The sequence below is a fragment of the Pungitius pungitius genome, chromosome 13, assembly GCF_949316345.1.
Source record: "Pungitius pungitius chromosome 13, fPunPun2.1, whole genome shotgun sequence".
In the NCBI taxonomy this organism is placed as follows: Eukaryota; Metazoa; Chordata; class Actinopteri; order Perciformes; family Gasterosteidae; genus Pungitius; species Pungitius pungitius.
The window spans coordinates 14,599,595-14,626,715 of NC_084912.1; the positions used below are offsets into that span (position 1 = coordinate 14,599,595).

Consider the following 27,121-nt stretch of genomic DNA (forward strand, 5'->3'; position numbering starts at 1 on the left):
AAAAAAAGCATTAGAGATGAAAATCGCTTTTCTACCAGGCAGTAAACATTTCTGCTCTTATGTTGGGTATTTTAATATTGGGGTCCATGGGGATCAACTTGCTTTTGGAGTCAACCTCAAGCCCCAATTTGAGGAGCTGCAGATTTCTTGAACTTCCACATTGGCTTCATTCCAAAGACAATATGGTGAATATTCCAGTAAATAGTTGCCATTTACACATCAAGAAGTAACAGTACTTCAGCATCCATTTGGATTCCTGTTCCTGCCCAGTTTAGAAATGTTCTGCTCTGGTGGAGCAGGAAGTGGGCAGAGTTTAATTTTCTTATTTTAGTATTTTTTTTCTACAAACAAGTGCCTGGGAAATGCAATATGACCGCTGATGAGAGCTGTGGGACTGAAGCAAAAGAAACTCTCCGATCTGTAAAAACAGAATGGTGAGTTAAAAGAGGTTCGAATGCTCCGTACAGCTGAAATGAGTTACGTTACGTGGTTTAAGCCCAGATTGGAAAGAAGCAGTGTGATTTCAAACTCGACACCCTATTGAAAGTCAGACAGTCGTGTCTTAATGAGTCCGTCATGCCGCCGCAGCCCGGCCTCCTCAAGTAGACCAGGTAAATATTTAGTGAGGATCGACTGCGTCTATTCATCTTAGTCAACGAGAAATAATGAAGAGCCGCGAACGTCGACGTGAGACGGAGGGACGCGCAACATCACGCTCGGCGGAGGAACACTGTTTGCGTTGCTCACAACCACGTGAAGTATTTTAGAGTTCAAATAACGTTGTTTGCTGCGATTAGTGATCTTAATCAAGAGAGCAGACTCTGCCAGAGAGAAAATCCGACTCCCGTCCCGGGGTCTGTTTTCAATTAAGAGTGAGCTTGGCGAAACGTTTTTTTTCCTGCGAGCTCCACTAAAGATGGATCCCTCCGGACGCAAACGCCAGGCCCGCCAGGTGAGTTTCCAAGCGCGGTGGGGGAGGTCAGGTCAGCAGTCTGGAGGACCGTCTCCTCCGCACTTCGCATCCACGTGGTACACAAACATCTGTGCAAACAGGCCAGCGTGAGTGACGGCGGGACGAGGGGCGTGGGGGCACAATGAGGAGGGAGAGAGGGCGGGGGGGGGGCGGTTTGCTCCCGGGAGGGGGGGGATGTTCGCCTGTCAACGCGCGGGGCTGCTCGCAGGGTCAGTGGGAGCGGCTTCAAACCCTCCTTTGTGCTCTCTGGCCTGCGTCGGAGAGACAATGTAGATAATGAGGGAGGAATTTGGCGCTTGGTTGGAGCGCACACACACACACACACACACACACACACACCTAGTGGAAGCAGCTCGCCCCAGGCCTTCGGGGAGTCTGACTAGCCAGCTGTCTCAGCTTCTGTCTCCCCGGGGCAGGACACTTAATACGCAATGTGCACCCGCAACGGAAGTGATTGATGTCCCCCGAATACAGTGCATGGGCTGCTCAAAACGCCCGACGCCCATGTGAGCGAGCGCTAACTTCTGGAACTCTCCCAGTCGCTGCAGGAGCATCGAGACCTTTCTAAGAAAGCACGGTTCAAATACTTTTAGCTGCGGCAATAAAAAAACATAACAAGAGGTTATTCATCTCGTCCAAACCCTGTCTACCTGGTCACCTTCCAACTCATATTCTTTATTTATTGCCTTCATTTGAATGAGCGTCAAGTTTACAAGCGTGTCCCGGCTGTGCTCGTAAAGCGCCTGATGCCTGCAGCCAGTGCAGCACTGTGGCTTTGGCCCAGGTGGGTGCAGGTTATTAGAAGAACACTCAGGGGGGTGACAAAGACATTACTAAAGCTAAAGGGAGCTTTACTTTCTATTCTTTTCTTTCATGGCTTTAATGTTAGAAGGCGTGACGGCAGAGCCCACAGATGTGCTCAGCTGGATTGTTGGGCAACTACTGACAGACAGGGTGGGCTTCCCCTATAACTGCATTTAAGATGTTGGACGTAGTCGTTCTGGTACTCCACTTTACGGACTATTTGAATCAACATTTCATTTGCTGAGAGAATAAATCCAGTCAAAAGTAGGGTGACCTCCATGTTATCAGATCTCTTATCGCAACCTGGAGCAGCCGCCCCTTGCTTGTCACTAAAGATAATTCAAGTTTTGACACACTGTGTTGGCTTCAATTGGCACCGTTGGTTCTTACCTGCAATAAGAGACCAGAACACATATTTGTGTCCAATTTCTTCACTGGGAAACCTTTTTGAAACAGATGATTCTAAACATTCCATCCATGACCACGCCATAATATTATCATGCTGACTCCACATCGTTTTCACCGGTGACGTGTGGTCACTGTAGGCAGGGCAGGGCCTCCCCTATGTCATCATGAAATGTAAAAAATATATATTAAAAAAATATGATTAAAAATATATATATATTTTTGATATGTAATAGAAGGGTAATTATTAGATTCAAATCAGTCAAATGATTATTATGGGCAATATTGCTGAATTTCCTGTCCAAATACGGCGACGAGCGGTGCCTCCACTTGGATTGCGCGGTTGAGTGGCCCCTGTTTTCGCTGAATTTGAGCATGTGTAATTATTGTCTCTATATGTCTCCAATGTAATGTGTGTACAGTTTTATCACATGTCCTGACACCCCATAGCATGGGTCCTGTATTTCACGTATGTTAGTCTTGTTAATCTGTAAGGGAGGCAGCTGGACCGTGCGCCTTCCTTCCTGCTTTTCACTGCTGGAGGCTGAGTCAGTACCTCCGCCCCCCTGAAGGGGGCGTGTGTGATCTCACAGGCTCGTTCTGCTGTTGTTTTTCTTCACGTATTACGGACAGACAGCATAGTTAGCATGTGCTAGCTAAAACAGTCAAGTAACGCTAGCGAACGTCAAGTGCACCGCATCAGTCCTTTAAGACTGGAAACATAGTACAACAGTCTGAATCGCCCGACCAAAAACGAGCAATAATGTCTCATAAGACAAAGAGACGGAACAAAAAGAAGATAAATACTTTTACACCAGTCATAGAGATGTTTGTCTGGAAGGCGAATGGACTTAACATCATTTACAAGGTAAGAGCATGCTAACACTGCTATACACTACACAAATTAATAACCAGCTCTATTTTAAGCTGGCACCACCCCCCCCCCCCCCCCCCGTCAGCCCGCGAAAGTGTCCCTGATTTGGGGTTGGGAGAGTTGGCAACCCTATAGACACTAAACTTTTTCAGCAGCCTACAGAAGTGTTGGTTGATGATTAACAAGGAGATTGACATTGACATTCATTTTTATTTCTTATTTTGATCACCGCACTGAAACAGGTACATTATGGCTCAATTCAGTACACCCCGTGACTCACTCACAACCAATCAGAACGCTTGATTTCATCTACCGGTATTTGAAAAGAATACACGATACGGGATATGAAACATAACCAGTAGTCAATGTGCAAGCAGCCAGTTGAATGGTGAATTTAAGCTACTTTGTTGAATTTGTAAATCTGACTTTGAAAGAGTCAGTGCCTCCCCAGCCACCAACCTCACCGCACGTCACTGGTTTTATCCCCGTGTTCAATCCACAGAACTACAAATATCTTCCTCGCAGCTGTTTCCGGGTAAACGAGGGCAGCAAAACAAACCGCGACACTTAAAAAAAAATTAAATCATTTCAAAAGTTTGCGAAGTGACGCCTGACACGTGTGGCTGCGTGTCCCAAACTGGAAGAAGCGCGAGAGACACGCTGCGGTGTCGGCTGCCTCGCGTGGGGCGGGACTTCCGTGGACACTGCGCAACAAGTCACACGGCGCAAGAAGTGGATGCTGGAGGAGCGATAATAAAATAGTTAAGTCCCGCAGTCACGCGCTTCACGCGCACGGCCGCTCGAGGGACGATGTGTCGCAGTAAAGTTCATCCGGAGTTTTTTATTGTTTCTCACCGAAACGGGAAAACAGTTCGGAAGACTTCTTGTATCGCAGCAAAGATGCAGCTTTCCCAACCCCCCCGGGGGGTTCATTTACCTTTTGGGGTTTAACCGCTGAAAGTTTACAGCTGGGGGGCCGCCGCAGGTGAGATTCGAACCGCAGCTGGCTCGCGTAGCCGCAACGAGACGGAGGATCGCGTGAAATGGTCTTGGAGGAGGAGATAACCTGAAAGGCGCGTGCGTTTATTCCCTTTTAAAGTAACAAAAAGAAAGAAAGAAGAGCATCTCCGTCCAGGATGAGGCTGCTGGCGTTGCTGTGCCTCGTCGTCGGGCTGTGGGAGTCGAGCCTGAGCAACAGGAACTGCCCGGAGCTGATGATGGAGAGCTGTCACTGCTCGGCGGACAGGACCAAGGAGCTGAGCAGGCAGCACGTCCGGGGAGTCAAAGTGGGCTGTGAGGACGTGGACCTGGTGGACACGCTGCAGCCCAGCTTCCTACCCAACAGAACCGTGTCCCTGTGAGTATCGGCTCCGCTGTGGGGCTTCTTTTTCCTTTGTTGTTGTTATGTTGTATTAAATGAGAGTGTTAGATGGGGCCTTGTTTGGAACCCGATTACAATTTTGTCCTGAAGACCGTCTTGAGGATGGGGCCCCTTGAGGGACCTAAAGGGCCCCTAGAGATCCATAAATCCCCACTTAGGGGACCTGGAGGAGCAAATGGATTTAATGGTAAATGGGATTTTAGAGGGGTCTAACACCAATATAATAAATCAATAAACCACAGTTCATATTTCACAAAATATTAATTGACAGATTTAATACAGGTCCATGTGTTGATTTCACTATTTAATCAAATATCACTCCCAACAACAACATTATAGAAGTAATGTGCTCATACCTTTAAGAGAGCAAAACATAGAACAGATAAGAATGCTATTTTCTCAATGATTAACGTAACAACAATATATATTTGACACTTTTTCCAAATAAAAGACCATCACACATCAAAACGTGCCCCATTAGTCATACTGAACCATTATAATAATCATATCCTAACTGTCTATATATGACCTGCAATACTTTCTCATTTAATTGACAGGAAAGAAATTGCCAAAAATCTGATTGGAAAATGATTGGAAGAATAAATCCATTAAGTTCCAATCTAATGCTGGTCCTGCTGCTTCTTTTTGTGTATCATTTCAAAAAGTTTTAGAAAACATAGCTTGAGTTATCTTAATTAACTCCAGGCAGGTGCTTCAAGCTCGGCAAACGCCCGTCTGAGGACCCCACGGCCCCTGTGTGATCCACGCGCCGTCGTTGCGTTGCTACGCTCTCCCCCCGCATCACACATCTTTCCGCTCTCTCCGGGGACGCTCTTTCTATCTTTTCAAAGATATTCAAACGTAGATCTTGCTATTCCACGGGGGACTTTGAGAAGCCCCCCCTTAGTATTCACCTGCACCTCTCTCGTAGATGAAATAGCACTTCAAACACTCAAGGGCTTGATAACTCTCCCTCCTTAGCCCCCCCCCCCCTCACTCTTTCCCTTAGGTTTGCGGATTGACTGCTAGATTAATAAACCCTTTTATTACTGGAAATTTGACATGTGCCTTTCCAAAAGTAAAATGAAAAAACTCTACACGGTACAGATGACCCTAATCCTGAACCGAGAGCCCCGTCCGTTAATGCCAGCACTTTGCTTACTGCAATTTGTGTGGAGTGGTGTTCACTCCTGTGTAGGCAGAGGGCTGCTGAAGAAGGGAAAGTTCTCTCTCTCTGACTCTCTCCCACTTTACCTTGTGTTCACTCGAGAAACGCTGTGCTGGGATCAGTCCCGTTCCTCGGGGGGGGGGGATTGACCATGCGGGGCCCGGCCAGGAAGCAGTTTTCCTGCGTTAGGAAACGTGACCTTTGTCGGCCTGAGGTGGCCTCCCCGCTCGCTCTTTTGTTTGGATGTGCTGTGCAAATAAACACATGCATCAGGGGGAAGCAGCACACACCCCCACCCCGCTTCGACTCTCTCCCCGTGTTCCCCCGGTATCCCCGCCCTCGTTGCCCTTAAACTCCTCCTACAGCCGCTCCCTCGTTGACGGCTCACGGCGTTGAAGCGCGCCAACCCAGATCCAAAATGCCCCCGCCAATTAAAGCTAGCACATTGGGCTTTTTTGCTTTTCTTCTTTTTCATTCTTTTTATCATCCCATCCCTAAAATGTTCATGAGGAACGAAGCCAGCAATATTTTGGCACATTTGATTGTTAGGGTAAAAAATAAGGACGGTCGGTAGCTCTCGATCCAGCCATAGGGGGCCTCCCCCCCCCCCAAAAAAGTCTCAACGGTTGTCTTTAGATTTAGAAGAAGTGCAGGATTGTCAATGTAATTGTACAAACACACGTGTGAGAAATCTGGCTCCAGACTGGAGACATTTTTAATTTGAAAAGGTAAGAAGATTGAGTGCATGCATTGCCTCTGCATGGCTCTCAACATGGCCACCGCTGAGCTAACAGACAGACGATGGAGAGGGAAAAGAGAGCCATCGGTTCGCCACGCGATTAAATGTACACGAGCGGCTGCTTGGTGATTAGTAAACAACTTATTGTCACTTGTCCTTAGTTCTTTAAGACTTTTACTCCTCGTTTTGGATCACTTACCTGGAACAATTCTGTTAAGGCTCTCAGTCACTGCTCTCATAGTTTGTGTTTTTTTAGCGAAGAAGCTACAATGGTTTATTAGAGCTGGTTCGTTGCCACTTCTTCTGTGATGTCTTGTGGGGTTGTGCGTGGAAGTCATTAATCTGCTTCCAGGAACGGGCAACAGCCCAAGCAGCTAAATCAGCTTCTGGGGAAGAGATGTTTCCCTGGCAGCTGAGGATCAGATTTTGGAATAGGGAGATGTAACCCGAAAGCTTTGCATCAAACGGTGAATTTGTCCATTGAAAGTCACATATCACTGATATTATCTTTGAAGATTTAGGTGTTAATCATCCTCAAAAGGGCCCTCCTTAATTAGATTTGTTTTGTTATCCACTTCGATAGAGAAAAAACAACACATGCGTGCTTCTCATATTTGAATTCCACGTTCCAAGAGCCGTGCGATGTTTGTGATTTATTGCTCACTGCTGCTGCTTAACGGCATCCTCTTGTGGACGTGTGCACGTTCTTGTATGGATCTACGTCCAGGCCCCTCCAAAGCCTGCTCACCTTAAAAAAACTGGCACTTTTCTGTTGTTGAGTTGTTTGGCATACATCCTTTTTGAGGGAAGCGATCAAGTCGCCAGCATGACTGTAAAATAGCTGCTGGTTTTGGGTCACATGTTGCAGGCCTGATATTGATCTACGGGCATTTACATCAACAAATGTGAAAAATCAAAACACAATTCTTTTTTTCCCCTCTCCCTATTCTGTCGCTTTAAATATAAATCAGTGTACCCCTCCCTCTCATCCCCCCCCCCCCCTCTTCTATTTTCTCTCTGTGTTATTCCTCGGGGTCTTTTTCCTCTGCCTAGGTGCGTTTTGTGCTCTACCCTCTTCTGAGTAGTTGTGCATGAATATTTCATCGTCACGCCACAGGCGCGAGCACCGGGTGGCATTCGTGCCATACCTGGCCGAGGAACCCCCCCCCGCCGCCACCCCCCACGAGCATTCAGAGTGCAAATCCCCTTAAAAGGTATCTCACACGTAGAGACGGCTGTTAATCTGAAGAGATGTGACAACGGTGACGCCCCCCTCCCTCCTTCTCCCGCTGTCCCTCTGCTGGCTTCGCTCGAGCGGCAATATGGACGAAAGCAAAAAGGTTGATCTTTAGATGAGTGCACTCCCCAACATCAGGCCGTCCCCTAGAGAGTGTAATCATTTTAGATCCACGGCTCTTGCCGCCCTGCAGGAGCTATAAACAAGAACTTTTGTCCTTGATTCATCCGCGCACTCAGTGACCCGTGGGGTCGTGGTCGCTCTGTGACGCTGCTGCACGTTTGGAGCGGGCCGCCCTCCGTAATGAGCAGCCATTGCTTAAAACCCCTCTAACCGACAAAAGGGTGGGCATTTTCTTTAAGGTTTCCCCCTCCTCCTGGGATGTTGTATTGATACGATTGTGCTGCCTGAATACACCTCTGGAACTTACCGTTTACGTGGCGTGATCTTGAGAAACGGCAGAACAGTTTTGCCTCAATCAATGATGACTCGCTGAGGGAGAGTTCATGACCGCTAGAGGAGAGAGAGGAAGGTTGTGTGTGTGTGTGTGTGTGTGAGGAGGGGAGGTGGGGGGCCGGGGGTTGGTGGGATCTGTAAATCGCTCTGCAGCCTTGGAAAACCAAGAATTTGTCAAAAAACCCAGACTAAAAATATTGGGTAAAGATAAATACAGCGTCTGCCAAGGATACTATGCTGTCCCCGCCCCCTCCCCGCGCCGCTGAGTAAATACTGAAGTTACTTCAAGTATATTCAATCATACATTTGAGAGCGGAGGAGGGTAACTCACGACTTGTTGTCTCTCCTCTGATGTCCGACTCATTGTAAAACAAGGTGATTGAAACCCTGGTGTGTGTTGCTTCTGTAGTAAGGAGCACATTAGCTCTCCTGCCCGCCCTGCAGACCTCTTTGTGTGCGTGTGTGTGTGTGTGTGTGTGTGTGTACAGATGCTGTGGTTGAATTTGCAGTTTTTGGTATTTTTGTCACTGAAAATGCCACCTCACCTCTTCCACAGGTTGATCAACTCAAGTCGTGTATGTATGTTGCATGGATGGCTCCAGCCAAGTGGGTACTTGTGGGTACTTGTTCCAACCCTAAATCCTTCAGCAACCTTGACCTAAATTGAGGTTTTCTTAAATTTTAAATTGATTTAGTGTGTTGACAAAAATGTCTCTTAGCTGTAGCCATAATGTAGTCATTAACGTTCAGTGTTGAAATCAGGCATAAGATCTAGATCATGTATGTTAATAGAAACAATATCATAACATATCTATCCAGCTAGCGATGCTGACAGAGACCGGGAACCAGTGGGCGAGCCCCTGCCACATTGAAAAAACATCAAAAGCGTACGAAGCGTATAAGGTGCCGCTCGTAGTGATGAGCCCACATAGAATTGTTGCCAGTTCTTTTCAAATTCCTGTCCCCTTTTTTACCGTGATACAATTTAACAGCACCCACTGTGAAACAGCAAGGAGCAGGTATGTCTTTAGTTTAGCAATGTAGTACGAATTAGTATCAAGTTTAGTGCCAAAATATTACACTTCTAGCCAGGATGGAAAGTGGGGACACTGTGTTGACACTGAAACCTGTGACCTTGTCTCCACGTTGTGTCCCCATTGTGAGACAGACGTGCAGTGATCTATCATGTGTAGCTCTGTTAATATGTACATATGTAGCGATGTCTGTTTCCCCTCCAAAGTCAACGTTAGTAGAAATGAAATGATATCGTGGTTCGCTGCGTCTACTAATTCAACCTTCTAAAATAGCACAGGGTTTGGCTATTTAAAGAGATGGGACTATAAACCTTGAGGCCAGTGGATCCTGAATGTAAGTAATAGTTTAACCTTGTGATCTTAACTCCCCTCGGCCCTCATGGTTGGTATGGCGGATGGAGTCCGTTATATACATGAGCTATTTTTGGTATGCTATTCTCCCTCAGTAACAATAATGCAGATGAATGTCTGGAAGGCAGTTTCTTGAGCGGCGACTTCACCAAAAATATCCCAGCTGCAGCATGGAGGGAGAAGGGAAGCCAGACCTCCTGATTTATGAATCTTTTAAGCTGTGCTAGTGGAATTTTACTGTAGCCTTTTAGCCTAAAGAGGGCTCAAATCTGGCTTTTGAATAATGAGATGTCATTATCAATATCTTTACTTAAATGAAAAGGGGCGTTTCATTAGCCTTGATAATATTATTAAAGAACCTATTGTGTGAGTCTGAAGAAACTCAGTGATGACAAACAAACTCCACTCTTTGAATGATACATCTTAATATATAAAAGTGTGATTAAATCAGATTTCCAGAGAGAGGAACATAATAGTCTCCGGCCCCATCCCTGCTTGTTGTACCTGCTAGATCTTGACTGAAAACTTTTGGAAAATTTGCACATCAAACAGCTTGTGTTGTCCCACCAACAGATAAGTATATTATTTGCTATGATCTAAGACCAAGACATGTGGAATTAACTTGAATGGAGAAATGACATAATGTAATAAAGTAATTCAGCTCCAACAACTTTTCATAGAGTTTGTCTCAAGTTGTCCACCTACATGAACTTAATTTTGAGCTAAAAAAGTGTGAGGACTTGCAAAGTGGTCTTGCATGTACACGTCTTTCTATGGTCGGCTGCTGCCACGCAGCAAGCAAAGGACACAAACCATTTGCTGCTGCCCACAGAGACGATCCCAAACCGAGAGCGGCTTCCTAGCAGAGAACATAATTGATAATGTAAATAGAGAGTTGGACGGACACTCCAGAAGTCTGTCCCGGGCTGTTTACACAATGTTCAATTCTGTTTTTCCTGTGATTTCCTGGACGTTACGCAGAAGCCTGAGATAAGCATGCAGAGGTCAAACAGATGCTCGCACACACACACACACACACACGCACACACACATGCGCGCCAGGGAATAGCTAAGCATAGGACACGCTTGAGTTTGCACAAACAGAGGCCGCCTGTCCCTGAGTGGGATGTCCGTCCACAGAGAGGAGACCCTGGGCAAAACTTGGTGACAGCATTGGTGTCTCATGATCTCTGTGTCGATCACACCATCTTAATAAATGAGTAGCCTTGGAAATAAATTGAGAAATACTCCACCGGGGCTCTGAAACTGGAGCCATCATGAACTGTTTATTATTTTCCAATAAACCGGTGTGCAAAATATTGTTGATATTGACCCCAGTAGTTTCTCACCACGTCCAGTCGAATCCCTGCTGGCTCGTATCTGCTGCAAATCCTCTGCTCTCGGAGACCTCTTTTGTCGAGACAAATCCAAACGGAAAGAAAACCCCAGAAAGATATTGATGTCTGAATCGGCAACAAGGAAAATCCATACGAATTGTTGCTCGCTCCCTAAATGGCTGCCCGTAACTCCTGTGGTCCATTCTCACACAGATCAGGTGATTGAACGGTGGAGAGGAGGAGTTTCACGTGATTCCTGTATGCTGTTCACTACGTACAATGCTAACCTTGCAGAGACAAGAGGTTTTCCTGGTGGAGCTCGCAGTCCATCATCCGTCTACTTTCATCAAACTGTAGTCATTTCAAATTAAGAACCTTAAAGCATCGATTTACAACCATTTTACTCGTCCATGTTAGTCTTTTTCTTTAATAAGGGCAACGGTTGCCCTTAATTCATGTCTCTTGGAAGGATCGTCATCAAGTGAGGCTTTTCACATAGCATATTAGCAAAGTATATTATTCTAATGGCTTATATAATACCATAAAAAAAAAAAAAACACGAGTGATCAGTGCACCTGTACAAACCCCTGCGGTGCAGACCTTTTTAAGGCGACTTAAGGATTGCTGTTTGGGTTGAAATGATTCCGTTTTAAGGACTCGGTCGACTTTAGACAAAGTGGTTTGGGTTAAAATCAGTACTATTTGTTTTATTGCTGTTTGTATCACACATTTCATAGCAGAAGTAGATGTAGAGGTAAGCTACATTACAAACTGCCTGTAGTAACACAAGTAAGTTACAATACAGAAACGGGTCGCTGTGGACCCGGGGGAGGGTCTGTGTTTGTTAGACCCGTCTATACGACACCTTACTTTCCTAAAAGCAGCTGTGCACCTCCTGGCTCACAGTCACGTTAGTCATACGTACGCTTATGCTAATTACAGTGCATTCATTTTTGTAAAGCTATATGTACAAACAGTAAGTGAAAGCAGCCTGATCGAGTAGTTAGTTATCACACATTTTATACAAGTGAAAAAGTTTTTCACTTGTATGAAAAAGATTGAGTTTCTAAATAATTCACTGAGTCTTGAGTTACTCATGCTGTTTTCACTCAATAAAATCCTTTGACGTCGGCTTGAATGAAAAGTTAGAAGAGAAGGATAGAATGTAATGTTTGCAAATTTTGAATTGTAGGTCTGCCTAAATTATCACTGGTAACCCCACGAGTGCCTTGAGCGAGTACCGCATGATTGACAGGCGTAGCAACAGTAACGAAGGGAGGCAGGGCTTAGTGGTCTCCTGTGATGCTGTTACATGGATCTCCTGTGTATTCTCTGCATCTCGTTTGCACGATTCTGTCTTGGACTTTGACCATCACTGTCTTTATCTTTTCTGACAGGCCATTAGTCCTCTGTAAATATTCTTAATCCTGATGTAATAGAGACGTCATTCTCTCATATGTTTTCTTTTAAGAGTAAACCCAAACATAAATACAGTGTTGGATGTTTGTGTCCATCTGGGCCTTTCGCCAAGAGGGGACTTCCTATTTTCAGTCCTGCTCGTGGCAACACAACAGCACTTTAGTAAAAGATGGGCCCTTTCCCAAAATACTATATGCATAAGAAAGCGCCTTAAAGTATGAAAAGTAAGTTGTTCATACAGTCTTATGTTTTTTTCTTCTTCTCTGAGTTCATAGTTTGAGTGTTTTTGCAGCATTTGAGTCTTCCCCATGACATCTTCAGTGTGCATACGCTCTGCACCCTGAGCAGTTTGGCCAGCAATTCTCCCATTTCAGCACAATGCATTGTGGGATCCCGCTACTTAATCCAGGAGGGTTGAAATTGAGTATGCGTTCCCTGCAGCCATAAAAAGCGCCCTCGTCACAGAGGAGAACGGCGACGCATCCCAATGACTCCGTCTCTCCTTCAACCTGACCAGTTTCCCCCCAAAACCTTGCCAAGGAGAAGTTGGAAAGGTGGTGGGATAGGGGCGGGAGGGGGTCATCGGTTTGACCTGGGGATAGGCGCTGTGTGCTAATGGGCTGACGGGAGACACGGGACTGTCACGCATGCAAAGAAGGGCTCCTGCATGCCGACCACGTGGCGGCGCACGGATGCAAAGCGTCACGGAGACGGAGCGGCCCTGCAGCGGAAGAGATGGCCGTGGGGCAAATAATATCTGGGCTGCAGGAATAGGCGCAATCTATGTCGGCTGGTGGAAGTTATTTTTCCATCAAACACCCATCATTACTTTGCAGATAAATATTTACCAGCTATTCCAACACTTTACATAATAAGGACATCATATTCATTCATATATATATATATATATATATAATGTCTCATATGATATAAATATACTTTATATTATATGCATACATAATCCATGTGTGTCCTGGTGTTTTCGTGCCTTACACCCGTATCTGTCTCATGCCGGATCTTTGCCCATTAATTTAAAAAGTAGACATGCAGGAAAAGCATGCATTTTTACGCAGATGTCTTATTTTACAAATATTACTGGGTAAATTATGTTTCATAAACACAATTTCGTGCTTGTCCTGTTATATTGTTGCTGACGCCGTTGTGTTACATTCTACGTGTTTATGTGTGTTTATGAGAGAAAGGTAAGCAGGATGTTACTGCTTTTGAACAACAATTATAGTAAATATAGTTTTAGTCACTACAAGCGACCCCTTTCTTAATACTCAAAATCAACTCATCCATTGGCGATACAACAATATAAAGTGCAGCCTTGAAATTGAGGATTTACTTTCTACCTATCATTTGCTCTTTGATCTTTGGAGAAAAGGCAGAAATGATTTCATAATTTTTTATTGCTATATTTTCTCTTTATAGCCAACCAGCCAAAATAAATGACCACCAATCCTCACGTGGAGTACTTCCCTTCCTGAGGTGTCCTGTCGTATTATTGTGTTCAGGCACACGTGGTGCACGTTATTAGCAGACCTGGCATCTGAAATGTCTCTTGCACTCGAGCAGCTCTAATGAGTCACCGTGGGATCATGACACCGGACTGCACTGCCTGTATGCCAGTGTGTGTTTTTGGATGTTATCTAACTTTCTGCTAAAGATGTTTTATCCTTCTTATAAGCTATGAGTTTACGTTTAATTTAGTTCAAGTGAACCATAGAGAGCAGCAAATTATGGTGCTAAGAGGTTTTAACAGAAAGACCTCACAAGAGTAGTAATATTGGGGCGTGTGTGTGTGTGTGTGTGTTCGCGTTCCTGTGTTTTCACTCTGGTGTGTTTTGTGGGAAAGCTGAAGGCCCAACATGCTGAATAATGGGACACAACTTGTTTGTGTTTTTGCCCGCCAGTAACACGCTCAGCAGGAAGTCCCTCTCAATCCCTTTTCTTTTCTTGCTAGACAAATGCATCACTAAAGAGACTGTACTGTATAGTTTTTTCAATTGAGGAGGAACATACCTTCATTAATTAAAAGAATGAAAAAGGAAACAGTAATGTCACTGAAGCAATCAAAATGGAGGCACCGCATCGCCCCTGAATATTTATTTATTAGTTAATGATCCCTGTGGTGCAATTCAATGATTTGTTTGCTCTTGTAATGTCAGCAAATGGATGATTGAATTGTGCTGAACCAGCGTTATTTTTATTTTTTAAGCTTTTCAATTAGTCCGATATTTTGACATGGAGGAGCAGAGGATGAGGGGTGCATCTTCTGCACAGACGGCCATAAACAAGACACAGACGTGACTTGGATGAGAAACGGCAATTTGCTTCGGACATAAATCCTTAACTTGGGGGAACATTTTGACAGTCAGGATAAGCAATTCAACAGCCATTAAACGTTGTTTTTGCCTCCACACCAACTACAGCTGTGGCCAGCGTCCCATAGACCGTACATAAGAAGTGGACAAAGTCACAGTGACTACATTCATTGATCCGTTGCTGTTTTTGCAACCTGAAGTGACAGGAGAGGGCGGAGCCAAAAACAATCATACGCTGTTTGGTACACAACAGTTTAGTACACAAAATGGTGAAAGGAAAAAGTACACAAGACGGTGATCAGGTGATGGACTTAATCAAAAACTGAACAGCTGGCACGCCGATCGGTAAGTAAGAGCCAACGAACCAACGGACCCAATCGGGAAGGGGACGTCAAAGGAAAACAGGAATCGTAGTAAAAACAGAAGTGAAAAACAAAAGTAACTTGATATTAAGTTTCTTGAATATACTGAAATCTTTTGGCACCCAGTGGAGTCACTCCCTGCTGGGCATTACACAGAATGCAGCTTCAACCCACTTCCGCATTCAATTCACGCTTCAGACCTGAAAGGCTGCACTGAAATGAATTTGAATTAAAAACAATACCTAAAAAAATAACAAAATATTTTGAATTTAGCGCACAAAAATAAATCAAGAAAACATCTGCTGATTATGACTTTCACATCCATGTCTGAGAGGATCAAACAACGACGCGCTGACATTTTGGTCACATGTATGCCTTATTGCGACGGGTTGGCTCCACTGTTGTAACATTTACCAATTTCCAGTTGTTCCACACATAAAATCATCTTTGTCACATCTTCTGCTCCTCCACAGAAACCTGAGTAACAACAAGATCTCCCTGCTGAGGAACGGCTCCTTCTATGGCTTGGCTGCCCTGGAGAAACTGTGAGTGCTTGAATCAAGCTCCCTTTTACTATCGTCCTAATGGCTGTCGTATCGCTCCGCACTAAAGGAAAAGGCAAGAGAGACATGGTGGGAATTAGGAGATCCTTGTCGACGGAAAGCTTGCCACTAGTTTCTCCACCTTTCAGACCTTGCGCTTAACCTCAAGTGCCACAGTAAGTGTCCTAAAAGAGCTAATATATGTTATCAGACAAAAGGCCCAATGCAGTGCGTTCTGACGGGTGGACAGATAAGCCGATAAGACCCCACGTCACATTCAATGTCCCCGAAGGGTTTTTATGTGCGCAGCCTGATGATGAGCTCCATGATGGCTGTCATTTCACCCGCCTGCCCTCCCCCGAAGCCCCCTATTGATTGCCATCACCTCCCGTCTGGCGTTCAGCGCCTCTCCACCTGATGGCGACGCCGTCATTGGCTGATGATGAGGAAATCAGCGAGTGGCTGAAATCACACGGAGAGGACGGCTTAATGACCGTTCCCCTTTCAGTCGATCCCCCTCGGATGTACTCCGAAGCACACACGTTAAGCTCACACACACTCGCAAGCTACGTAAGTGACTGCTATGAATGTTATTACGGTCAACACCCCCGTCTCCGTGACTGCCTGACAGTTAAGTTCACATTGTGAGTCTTTCCGCCACCTCTCCCGCTCTCTTTTTGTGTGTGTGTCGGCAGTCAACATATGTGTCGCGTGACACCCCGAGGCCTCATTAGCACCATCAAAGCGCTCGCCGCCATCCCTCCGGCTCCAGAGGTGATGGAGAGATGATTCCGCCGCTTTTCGAGGAAACACAGCCAAAGGTCTGGTTGAGGCGGACCTTTTTGGGTGCCCCTTACCTGTCTTCACCTGCCTGACCATCAGTACTGGTGAATGCAACCATTTGGAAGCAACCTGTCTGACGCTAGCAGTGGATGCCAAGCCACGCAGCCTCAGAGAGTTGAAAGTGGAAGTCCAGATGTTCCCTCGTCTGGCTCGGCCTGCCGGACTCGAGTGGATCTGAAGGTTGTGGTAAATTTTCAGCTGATTGACAAGCTTAATAGCGAATTTGTATGAAATGCAACGACATTTTGTCTCTGTTGATTTTAAGGCAGGGTTGTAACCCATTACATTAATTATTATATTTTTGTTCAAATCGTCCAAATAGAAATCAAGGAATCAAACAAATGTAAGAATTATGGTACCATCTGTTGCAGTGGGTCTGTAATAAGCCATCATTTCCCATGTGACGGTCTGAATGTAATAATTGGACACACCACCAAGGATGTCTACCTACCTGTGCGTATTCTGCCTGTGCAGTCATTACTCGTCAGAGTCTTCCGGAAACTTCTAGCTTGACAGCTGCTGGCACTAATGGTCATGTTCGTTGTTCGGGCACCTCATTTAATTTGGGGGGGATTTGCTTTGTTAGGAGGTCTGAAGACACGGGCTGTCGGTTTTGCCAACTGGCATCTTTCATTGCCAGATTTAGCGCCTTGTGGAGCTCATGCTGGTAGCTACTTTCATTTGGAAATGATTGGTACCACTGGGATGGGTTTCACCTGCATATACTTGCTAGTGTCTCAAAATTGCTTCTGCTTCCACCCAATACAATGGAGGGCATCGGAATCTCATTGCTAGATCTCTAGCATGTTTTAAATAGCACTCTTGTTAATAAGAGAATTTAGCTGTTGTTTTTCGGGAATTTGGGTTTACCAACACTATACAGAAGGTGTAAAGCTGGAAGCCCTCTATGATGTTGAATAATGAAGCAAAGGGATATAAGTACATTTAGAAAACCTCACTAGGTCTTCCATCCATCCTCCTCTCATCACCACCTTCATGGCATTCAAGTCAAATGCACTTCAGCCAAACGTAATAAATACAGTGTTAACAAGCACAGAAAAAATGCAGGTTGAATGTAGCTTGAATTTATCTTGCTCTCTCAGTTTAATAATGACGCACATTGATTTATTTGTTGCTGTTTTATATTTGCCCTCCGAATGGGCCACATTGGGTTACAATTCTGTGACACTTATTATTGTTGCTGTTAGCCTTCCTCAAACAGGTCCCGATTCCTTGTTGGCTTCAGATGACGCTTGGATCCCCCCATATGGGCCCAGTCCCATTACCGTCAGCCAAGCTGTGCCCAACGGCAGCAAAGCGGGAACAAAGCCTGTCACTGTTCCCTGGGCAGATCCCTGAATGTAGCTTTTGACTCTTCATACGACACAAGTGTGTCTGTGTGAAGAATGTGGGATTTTTCTGCAGCATTATTTTTTGCATCAAATTTGTCACAGCGGAGCAATGGCGTTGCCGTAGATTCGTTGACATTCCTTTGGGCTACAAGAGCTATTTTGATTGTTGTGTCAGTGGATGTGACAGGAGGTTTATTTCAATATACTGTCCATTCTAATTTCTATCAAAGCAAACATGGAGAAATTCAGTGAACAGACTGCGCTTACCTTCGGTCTGTGGTCTCAGAATTCCGAGCGTATCTTTTTATCTCCAGTATCTACTTTGGCTAACTCTGAAAAGCAGTGTTGTGTTTTAGCCATTCGGGTTAGTCCCCTCTTTCGTGGTTGGACATTTAGTCAGTCTTCCTTGGTGAGTGCGTCTCCTTGGGAGGTGATTAATGCCCGTTGACCCGCCGAAGGAGGCCTCCTGTGAATGTGTGACAGAACGGAGTGCAGGTGGGAAAAGGTCACTCATCACGTGATCATGAAATGAAACTCACCCTTTGGTAATCCTCAGCGGGTTGGTCAGAGGTTATTAACAGGGATGGTGTAAAAATGATTTTGTATAAATGAGAATTATTGACCCGGAATCAATAAAACTTGATTAAAGCGGGAGTTCACTCAATGTAAATGTGCGGTGCCACGGATCGTAGAAGTCATTTTGGATTTGAATTTGACATTGAACATTTTTTGTTTAATTATAGAAACTTGTCGACGAGCTCAAGACTTTTTTTCCCTTGTATCTATTCATGTTTATTTATTAAAACTCATCAAAACTAACAAGGTTACATGTGAACACAAAGATGTTATTTACCTTCGCTCTATACCTATTTTCACTACATGGTGTGAAAATGCATCAAATTGTTTTTTGAGCAATTAAAAGCAGTCATTCTTAAGGATTCTCCTGCAATATTTCTGTTTTAGTTTGTTATGAAATAAGACGTCTGGTGGGTTGTGTGCATGTTTTTCATGCCGAGAAGGTTAAGAAAGCAAAAATTATTCAAATACATACACAATTTGAAAACCTGAATATCTACCAGGACAGGAGAGTTGAATTTCCAGGGAAAGTGAGGGTTGCTGTAGCTTTTTTAGTTTCTGAGGATGTTAATATAAGTCACAACAGTCTCTTAAAGCTTGTCGACTGTGTTGTCTCTCGCCGCTATCAGCACATAAGTCTTATTTTGATTTATATTCTTATTGTGCTTCAGCATTAACATACTCCAATTTAGTTTCCGGTGTTGGACAGCAGTATGTGCCATACAAAAGCCCTGCTCATTGTTTTTCTCTGTGTACAGAACATGAAGTAAGAGGAAGCCCTCAATTGATCAAAGCGCACTCTTGAAATATTAATGCTTTTATTGTTATTTCACAGAAGGCCGTAAGCACCATGGCTGTAACCGCTTTTCTGACCAAGTTTGGAGAGACAGAGAGGACAAATTCTTCTTATTCGTGCCCCCTGTGGTTCACTTCTCTGGGCTGTTTCTCACAGATTGTCGCCCACAGTTTAAAAAAAAACTAAAAACAAGAGGCAGATGGATGCTGGAAACCTGGTAATTTCATAGAAAGAGTTATAATATTTATTTCCATCTGGGCTACATTGGGAGTTAAATCTTGTTTTGTTTTGCTACTTAAAAAAAAAATAGCAAGAGAGCAAGAGGCCGTGCATCAAAAGCATCTCTTGGAAGAATTCGCCTGACTCTCTCCTTGAACTCTTTCTTTGTTCTGATAGAAATATCTCACACTGATGAGAACAGTGGTTCCAAAATAGGACACAGTTTCGGGCGCTTATTAACTAAGAATGTATCTTCTTCACAGTTCAGGGTCTCGCTGAGATTTTTTTCTTCTCCATCTGTTGTTCAAATACTGCTCTCGGTTACATGTTTTAATTTTGCGTGTTCGCAGAGGTAAAGTTGGCGGGGTTTTCTTTACTCCCCTTGCTTTAATCTCTGAAAAATTGCTCCATATATCCCATGAGCAGTAGGAAGTTCAGTAGGAATTGTGGAGGCGTTTAAGTGGCAAAGGCCCTTTTTTTCTTCCTTTGTGGTTTTATACAGACTGTAAATATGCAGCCACAAAATGACCAGCTTTACATTGACTTGTGTTCATTGTTTCAAACCGGCTATTTGATTTATTTTGATCTATATGTCTCGCCAAGAAGGTTGAAAAATGAATCTATGCTGTCTGCCTTCATGCCTTACTGTGGGTGCAGATCATGATGATGCAGACACACACAAAGGAAAAACCACCTGATGCTCTGTTCGCGGTAGCCACAAGCTTGTTGCTATGCCGACACATGACGTCTGTATAATTAGACCGAAATGTCCAAATGTCCACCTTTTCTTTCTATTTTTCTCTGCCAGTGAGCTTTCAACACGTATTAATTTCCAATCCAGTCGGTGGTTGTCGGTCTCGCTGAGTGTTTGCTTTAAGCCAGACCTCCCCTCAAAGCATCTGCAAACTGACCCATGAATAATGAATGTGTGAATAAATGGTTTTAATAAACAGATTACACATCAGCATCGAGGTTGGTGCCAATTTATCTTACACTTGGGCTTGTTAGTGACAGAGTCAATTAGAGTCTTTGAACAGAGCGTCAGACTCCGGAAAGGACTTCCTGCATGCAAAACACAAACATTTAGTAGATCCCGTATCTGCCTCTGACTCATGCCGCAAGAATTGTTCTCCTTCAGATCATCTCTGAATTAGTTTATTCCGTTGCTTAATGATTTGAAGTCCACAAAGAGCTACACAAACCGCTCTGGTGCTAGCAGCTCGGTGGAGCCGTCGTCATGGCTAAACGCTAGCACCCTCTTGCTAACACTCAAGTACATTTTAACCTGCTTTAGTTTAGCAAGAACAATGTTCATCACTGGTTAGCCTTCTAATTTTTACAAATTCCTGAAAGGCCGACGGGGATGTTATTATTGCAATTTAGTCAAAACAAAACATTCAGATTTGGACCTGATGATGGCGCTGTTTGAAAAGTTAAAGAATAATGAAAGTTGATGCAATTCATTCTGGGGATCTACTGTATATGTTGGCAACATATGTCAAACACTGATTATTACTTTGCTGCAAACAAGGAGCCTTTACGTGTACGCATCCCGCTGAGAAATATGGTCCAAGCTATACTAAATGGACTTGTGCAGCGCTTTAACAATACATGACATCATTCACCCATTCACACACGGATGACAGAACCCACCATACACAGTGGCACCTGTAACACACACTGTAGTTGCAGCTACAGGAGCAATGCTGGGGTAAAGTGCCTTGCCCAAGGACACATCGACATGCAGGTTAGCCAGGGACCTGGGATCGCACTGCCAACCCTCTGATTGGAAGGCGAGTACTAATACTAATGAAAGCATGTAATTGTGTCATCGCTCACACATCAGTTTCCATTTGGAGGGATGCCCGAGTGGCCGCAACATGAAGCAACAGTCATTTTTTGCTTATGTATTTTGTGTAGAGTTTGCCCTTTTGTGAAATCAGATTCTTATAACTACGTCAACATTGATATGTGTTTAATGAGACTATGCGTGAATACGTAGTGTTTCCCGTCAGAGAAAGGAATGCTCTGTCTCCAAGCAGTGTCTGCAGACGTGTATGTGTGTGTCTGTGTGTGTTGTCCAGTCAGTTTTAGTTTTGGCAAATGTATGTGTGCGTGCACGCACGACATCAGTGCAACTGTGCAATGTGGTAATCATCCAGATTCAGGGAGGATTCTTCCCATTAGTGTCACATAGTGAGCGGGCCGATATCCTCGAGGTCGCGCGGCTCGGGAGAAATTGAGCAGGCTTGAATATACAAAGCAGTTTAGATTAATTGGGGAGCACTTCAGTGGCTTTTCAAACATCCACCGCAAACGTCAGAGTTTTATCCTGTGGGCTGCTCCTGCTCTTCAAACACGCCGGGATGGGGGAGTGGGAAATGGTTATTGTTTGAACATTAGCCTCATTTGAGCTGCTCCAGCTGTATCTACAGTGGTTATGTGGGGCGAGTCGAGTTATCATTTGTTAGCTTGTGTGTGTGTGTGTGTGTTTCTGTTTTCCTCTTGAGTGGGGAGAGAAGCAGATCTCTGTTTGAAACGGACTATTATTAGAGGCAGTACTTCGATTTTACTTCCCCTGTTACATTTTTAATAGTAATCATTTTTAGATTTATTTTGCATTAAAAGCCTCCGGTAGCAGAACCTACTCTCTTCCTCAAAAAGGCATTCACTCATCACCTCCTCCCTACTCAGTAACTAAGGGGTTCCATGTAGAAGATTATTATTTTCCAAAATCCCCTTTTGGACACTACAGCTTTTCAGATAAACAAGGGGTTGTTTACATGTCATTTAGCTGACGTTTTTATCCAAAGCAACGTACATTGCATTATAACCCATGCATGCATTCTGCAATTAGGGGTCAGGTGTCTTGCTCAGGGACACTGCCGGGATTCAAACCGCCAACCTCGTGGTTCCCAGCGCATCACACTACTCCATGCACCACCGTCGCCCCATTTATAATAGTGCTGTCAATCGCTTAAAATATTTAATTAATCGCATGTATGTCATAGTTAACTCAAAATGAATCACAATTAATCTCATATTTTTATCTATTCTAATGGTTCGTTCATTTATATTTTTTCCATAATTTCTTTTTTCATTTTTATCAACATGGAAAAACACTAATTTATAATAAACCATTTTTTGTGATAAATCAGTCCCTTGATTGACACAAGGAGATCGGGTAAACCCTGAAGCTCTGAACGGCCTGTAGGTGATCATCTGAGTGTCGTTATGCGGCTCCTTGCGACCGTTAACAGGATGGATGGGAATATCTGAATGGGGGGATAAAGTAGCCATAAAGAGTCTGAGAGTGAGTTTGCTGGTGCTCCTCCTGAAATACAAAGCGAGTGCTCAACCAAACCCTGTTGAATAGGTAAGTGTTGAATAGGGTAAATGTGTTGCACATCAGTGGCAGGGAGGCCTCCACTCCAATACATATTTCTATAGTATGTAGTGTAAACACATTTTACACTCTTTGAAGTACGAGACGTGTAGAGTTTACAGACAAAATAACAATGCTTAATGGCTTTCGTGGCACTCATTCTGTCATTTTAAGTGGCACACACATCACCCGTCTGCAGCCTCAGCAGTTTATTCCACGCAATCATAATCAATTACATTTATATTCAGATATTTATTGGCTCAGGTCTGGTGGCTAAGAGGTTTACCTCATACAGGAAGCCTGTATTCAAAATTATATTTTAATGAATACTATCAATAAAGCAACTAGAGGCTATTGGAGGTCTTATAAAAGTGTCCCTGCTGATTGTTCCAAGGACATTACTGGATTCCTTGATATTATTTGTATAGGCGTGTATTCCCTGTACATAGCACCCTCTGGGCCTCGATAAAGCAAACAGTCAATAAGGTGAAAAGTTCTGAACATTCAGCAAATTCGGAGAGGATAGAGCAGAGAGCTACAAGACGGTTCAGGATAAAAGGAGAAGCTGAAGGCGGAACGGACGGCCTTCTGACCTGCACCCTCCACCCGATCTATTGTAGCAGTTTGTAACATGATCAAAGACTACTTTGGAGGAGAGCGGAGATGAGAGGCAGCGAGCCGACCGGAGCAGGAGGTCAGTCTGTCAGGAAGGCAACCTACTAAGAGGTGCTCCCCCGTTTCTGCTGGGTGAATGACAACAGGATATATGCATAAAGTCTCATTAGGATTGAGCAGAAATAGAGAGCTGGTGTATGAACGCAAGGCAAATCACTATAAGAAAAAGCGTGACAAAAAAAGGTATTAGTTATGGAAAGACTGTACATACAAAGTGAACCTAGTCACCATGAAGTTTTTATTGGTTTGTGGACTGCAGTTTGGAAGCCTTGAGGTTTGCATTTTGATTGTCTTCAGTATGTGAGAAACATAGGGTTGAAGTTCTAAGTAGCAAACACTTAAAACTACACAAACTGGCAGCAACCTGTCAATCAATAGGCAGCAATACCTAAAGCATGGCCTGTTTTCTGGTCTATTTTCATTGAAATGGCACCATGATTTATAAAATGAGCATCATTCTCTCTTGAAGAAAACATGAAATTAGAGATTGATAAACTCATGTTGACAATGTTATCTTATTTACAATTGTTTTTGCAACCAGAGGATGCACCAATGATTTCCAGTAGCGTGAATCCAGCTTCAAGGCTTCACTTTTCACAGGAGGTTACTTCCTGGCATTCTTTTACCGTTGTTTGCGAGAGAAGAACTCCTGCCACAGCCTGGCTGGAGAGCTGTGGGGGAGTCCTAATGGCGCAGACACAGTGTGTTTTCACCATGGGCCGAACAATTTAGAACCAGATACAGATCATTAACCCCAGATGGGAGTCATTTTTCTGCTGCTAATGATGGCTTGTCTTCTGCACGTGTAGCTAATGCGTTATCTTGACCAGATGAAAAACAGCTACTGTGAAACAAGGGTGGAGGTTTTTCATGCAAAACATCTATTACAGTAGTAGTCCTGTACCGTCCGTCAGAAGTACTGCACGGGTCCTTTCATCTCTATTCTGTACTCCATGCAGAATGGTGAGTCCCTCAGCTCATTACGTAGAGAGAGCTTTTTGCTAACAAACTGCCCCATGTGTCAAATAATACGAGTTTTAACATGACTTTTATTTTCATTATGGGACAATGGCTGCGTCTGTCGTACTCGTACGGGTCTTGTTTTGATTCTTTTGGCTGACCCTGGTCCAGACTTTGAGGATGTTTATTTAATAAAAATACATTTTTGGAGTTGAGCTACATTGTTGCTCCCATTTGTGAAAAAATAAAATAATAAAAAAAGAAAGGCACTACCCTTCTTCTCATTCACATCTCATTCGGCCTACAGTACAAAGGAAACCAGGGACACAATTTCAGGAAGTTTTCTTTGGCCTGCAGAGAGAGTCTGTGAGGAGATTTTTCTGAAATCCATTTTAGTAGCGTCTTAAGGGTTGGCGTGAGCAGGGGGGTTGGACAAAGGAGTACATGGCTGAAACCGCAGCATGTGTGTCTTTTGCCTCTTGGCTGGATGTGGTCTCTGGGTCTCGAGCACACAGAAAATGGTCCGTGCTGTCCGGCTCAGACGTGCAAGTTAACTCTCCAATGAACAGCCCCAGCATTTCCTGATGTATCCCAATATTATAGGAACAAAGTCGTTAATTCAACAATGGAACCCTTTCCCCACAAAGCAAACCCATATTCTGTGAACTACATGTAGACGACATCATCGTCCCCGTGTTTCTATGGAGGTGGCAGGTTTAGACAGAGAGCGGCATGAGCTGTCAAAACAAATGCTTTAGCAGTAGAAAATGTTTGGAGACAGACAGACAGTCAGATATGTAGATGGTTGGTAATCGCTGACTGTCGTCTCTTCTACTCTCCCTCTCTCTCTCTCTCCTCCAGGGACCTGAAGAATAATTTGATAAGTACAGTGGAGCCCGGAGCCTTCCGTGGTCTGCTGGCTCTGAGGACATTGTAAGTATGATGTAGCCCTCTAATAGCCTTCTCCAGGGGACCTGGGGACAAGTCCTCCGGCTTTAAAAACAACTACAAGGAGAGTCCAAGAGTCTCGAAGTACAGAGTGAAGTGAAGACTGACGGGTTTTACTGAGAAAAAAAGTACTAAAAATAGTACTACATCAACCTTTTCTGAGGCAATGCCAAGTGAAGGCACAATGGTGTTTTTCTTGTACTAGAAGAGTATAGCATTTGTGTCATCCACTTTCTCCTCTGGGATTTTAACTACTTATCTTCTGACAGGGAATATGTTTAAGCAGGACTAACCTTTACTAAAGGCACATAGGGTTGTCTTCCGTTAAGTTAGCTGTCATAGGGGGTACATCTATTGCCTCTCAATGGTTGTAAGCATGGCACCAGCTGAGCAGGAGGCTGGCAGCTAAGTCGCAGCTAACGTCGCAGCTAACGACGCAGACTATGCTTAAAGCGATAAAACGGAAAACAGTGTTTGGCTGTAAGGGAAACTGAAGGGTAAGTTAGGTTCTACACTTTTGCAATGACACCGTCTTTTATTAAATACAAACAAACCTGGGCTGTTTAACGACTTGAAATACATTATAAACCTACTTGCAATGCAAATGACCACACGTGCGTTTTTCCTTCTCCTGTAATATATATATATGTATATATGTTATCCCCCTACTCTCGTCGTGGCGTTCTACATATAGCCCCCTAAGTGAGTGACATAATTGCAGCCTGATAGTGATGGGCTGGCAGGGATGCAGGCGGTGAGTTAGCTGCGCTGATTCGGGACGCGTGTACGCCAACCTCGGGGAGCAGCAGAGTGCTAATTTAAGTGCTCCCCAACTGGTGATTACTCGAGTGCTGCGCTTATTTTCCCACAGCTGCTCCGGCAAAGCAGCTCTTTAATTACAGAGTGCGAGGGCACGGAGTCACGGACGCGAACAGCGCTCAGCCTCTCCGCAACGGAAGCCCACTGAATTTGCACGTGGGGTGTGTGTGAATGTCGGGGAGTTTGTGTGTTTGTGTGTTTGTGTGTGTGTGTGTGTGTGTGTGTGTGTGTGTGTGTGTGTGTGTGTGTGTGTGTGTGTGTGTGTGTGTGTGTGTGTGTGTGTGTGTGTGTGTGTGTGTGTGTGTGTGTGTGTGTGTGTGTGTGTGTGTGTGTGTGCGCGCGCGCCACCGATAGTTAAATGAGAAGTGAAAGGTTACAAAAGGTCAGGAGAGCTATTCCAGGAAGCAGAGCCGATGAATGAACATGGCTTTCAAACACCTTTCACAGCTGTTTAAGTTCTGTCCTTTCACAGGGCGAACCTGCAATACAGATCATAACTTGGAAACATGTTGTAAGTTGTGTCTCGGGTTCTGACTATATTATCTGTAGTATGTACAGAACTGACACGTTCTTCCTTCTCCCCTTTTGTTTGTCCTCTAAGAAACCTGTCTAACAACAGGATCGGCTGTCTCTTGCCTGAAATGTTCCTCGATCTGGGCAGCCTCTCAAAACTGTGAGTAAACCCTGAATTGAAAACATGCGGTGCACAGCTTTGTGACTAACGTGCACAGTCTGAACCGCACAGAGCGTTTGAAACGGATTCAGTAATGTCTGCAGTTGTTTGGCTTTGATGCTTGTGTGGAGTGACCTGTTTTTGGATGCATGTCTGTGTCTGTCTGATAGGAATTTATCCGGGAACATCTTCTCCACCCTGAGTGTGGGACTCTTTGCACACCTCGTGGCGCTCAGAGTGCTGTAAGGCAACCCACACGTACATAACATGTACATAATAATTCAGTTATGTTCTGAAAAAATCTTTCCAATTTCCACGTATTATAGCAGGAAAGGCAGGTGTGACTAATGACATTAATGGTGGCTCCATTCTGTGTTAGTGAGTCAGCATTATACTTGTGCCCTGGAGCTGGCAAACATGAATTCAATCAATTACAATTACCGTGTTTTTTTATTCCTGTTGGGAC

General features: G+C 44.3%; 1 protein-coding gene across 1 annotated transcript in view; it reads left to right on the forward strand.

Annotated features, from left to right (window-relative positions):
- Positions 1 to 2,847: 2,847 nt before the first annotated feature.
- LOC119214118 (adhesion G protein-coupled receptor A3) overlaps positions 2,848 to 27,121 on the forward strand; it is a 124,471-nt gene continuing 100,197 nt past the window's right edge. The window contains exons 1-6 of the mRNA XM_037465591.2: positions 2,848 to 3,050; positions 4,156 to 4,413; positions 15,341 to 15,412; positions 25,077 to 25,148; positions 26,584 to 26,655; positions 26,826 to 26,897. Of these exons, the coding sequence (XP_037321488.2) occupies positions 3,028 to 3,050; positions 4,156 to 4,413; positions 15,341 to 15,412; positions 25,077 to 25,148; positions 26,584 to 26,655; positions 26,826 to 26,897 (569 nt within the window). The 5' untranslated portion in view covers positions 2,848 to 3,027. The remainder of the gene's footprint in view (positions 3,051 to 4,155; positions 4,414 to 15,340; positions 15,413 to 25,076; positions 25,149 to 26,583; positions 26,656 to 26,825; positions 26,898 to 27,121) is intronic.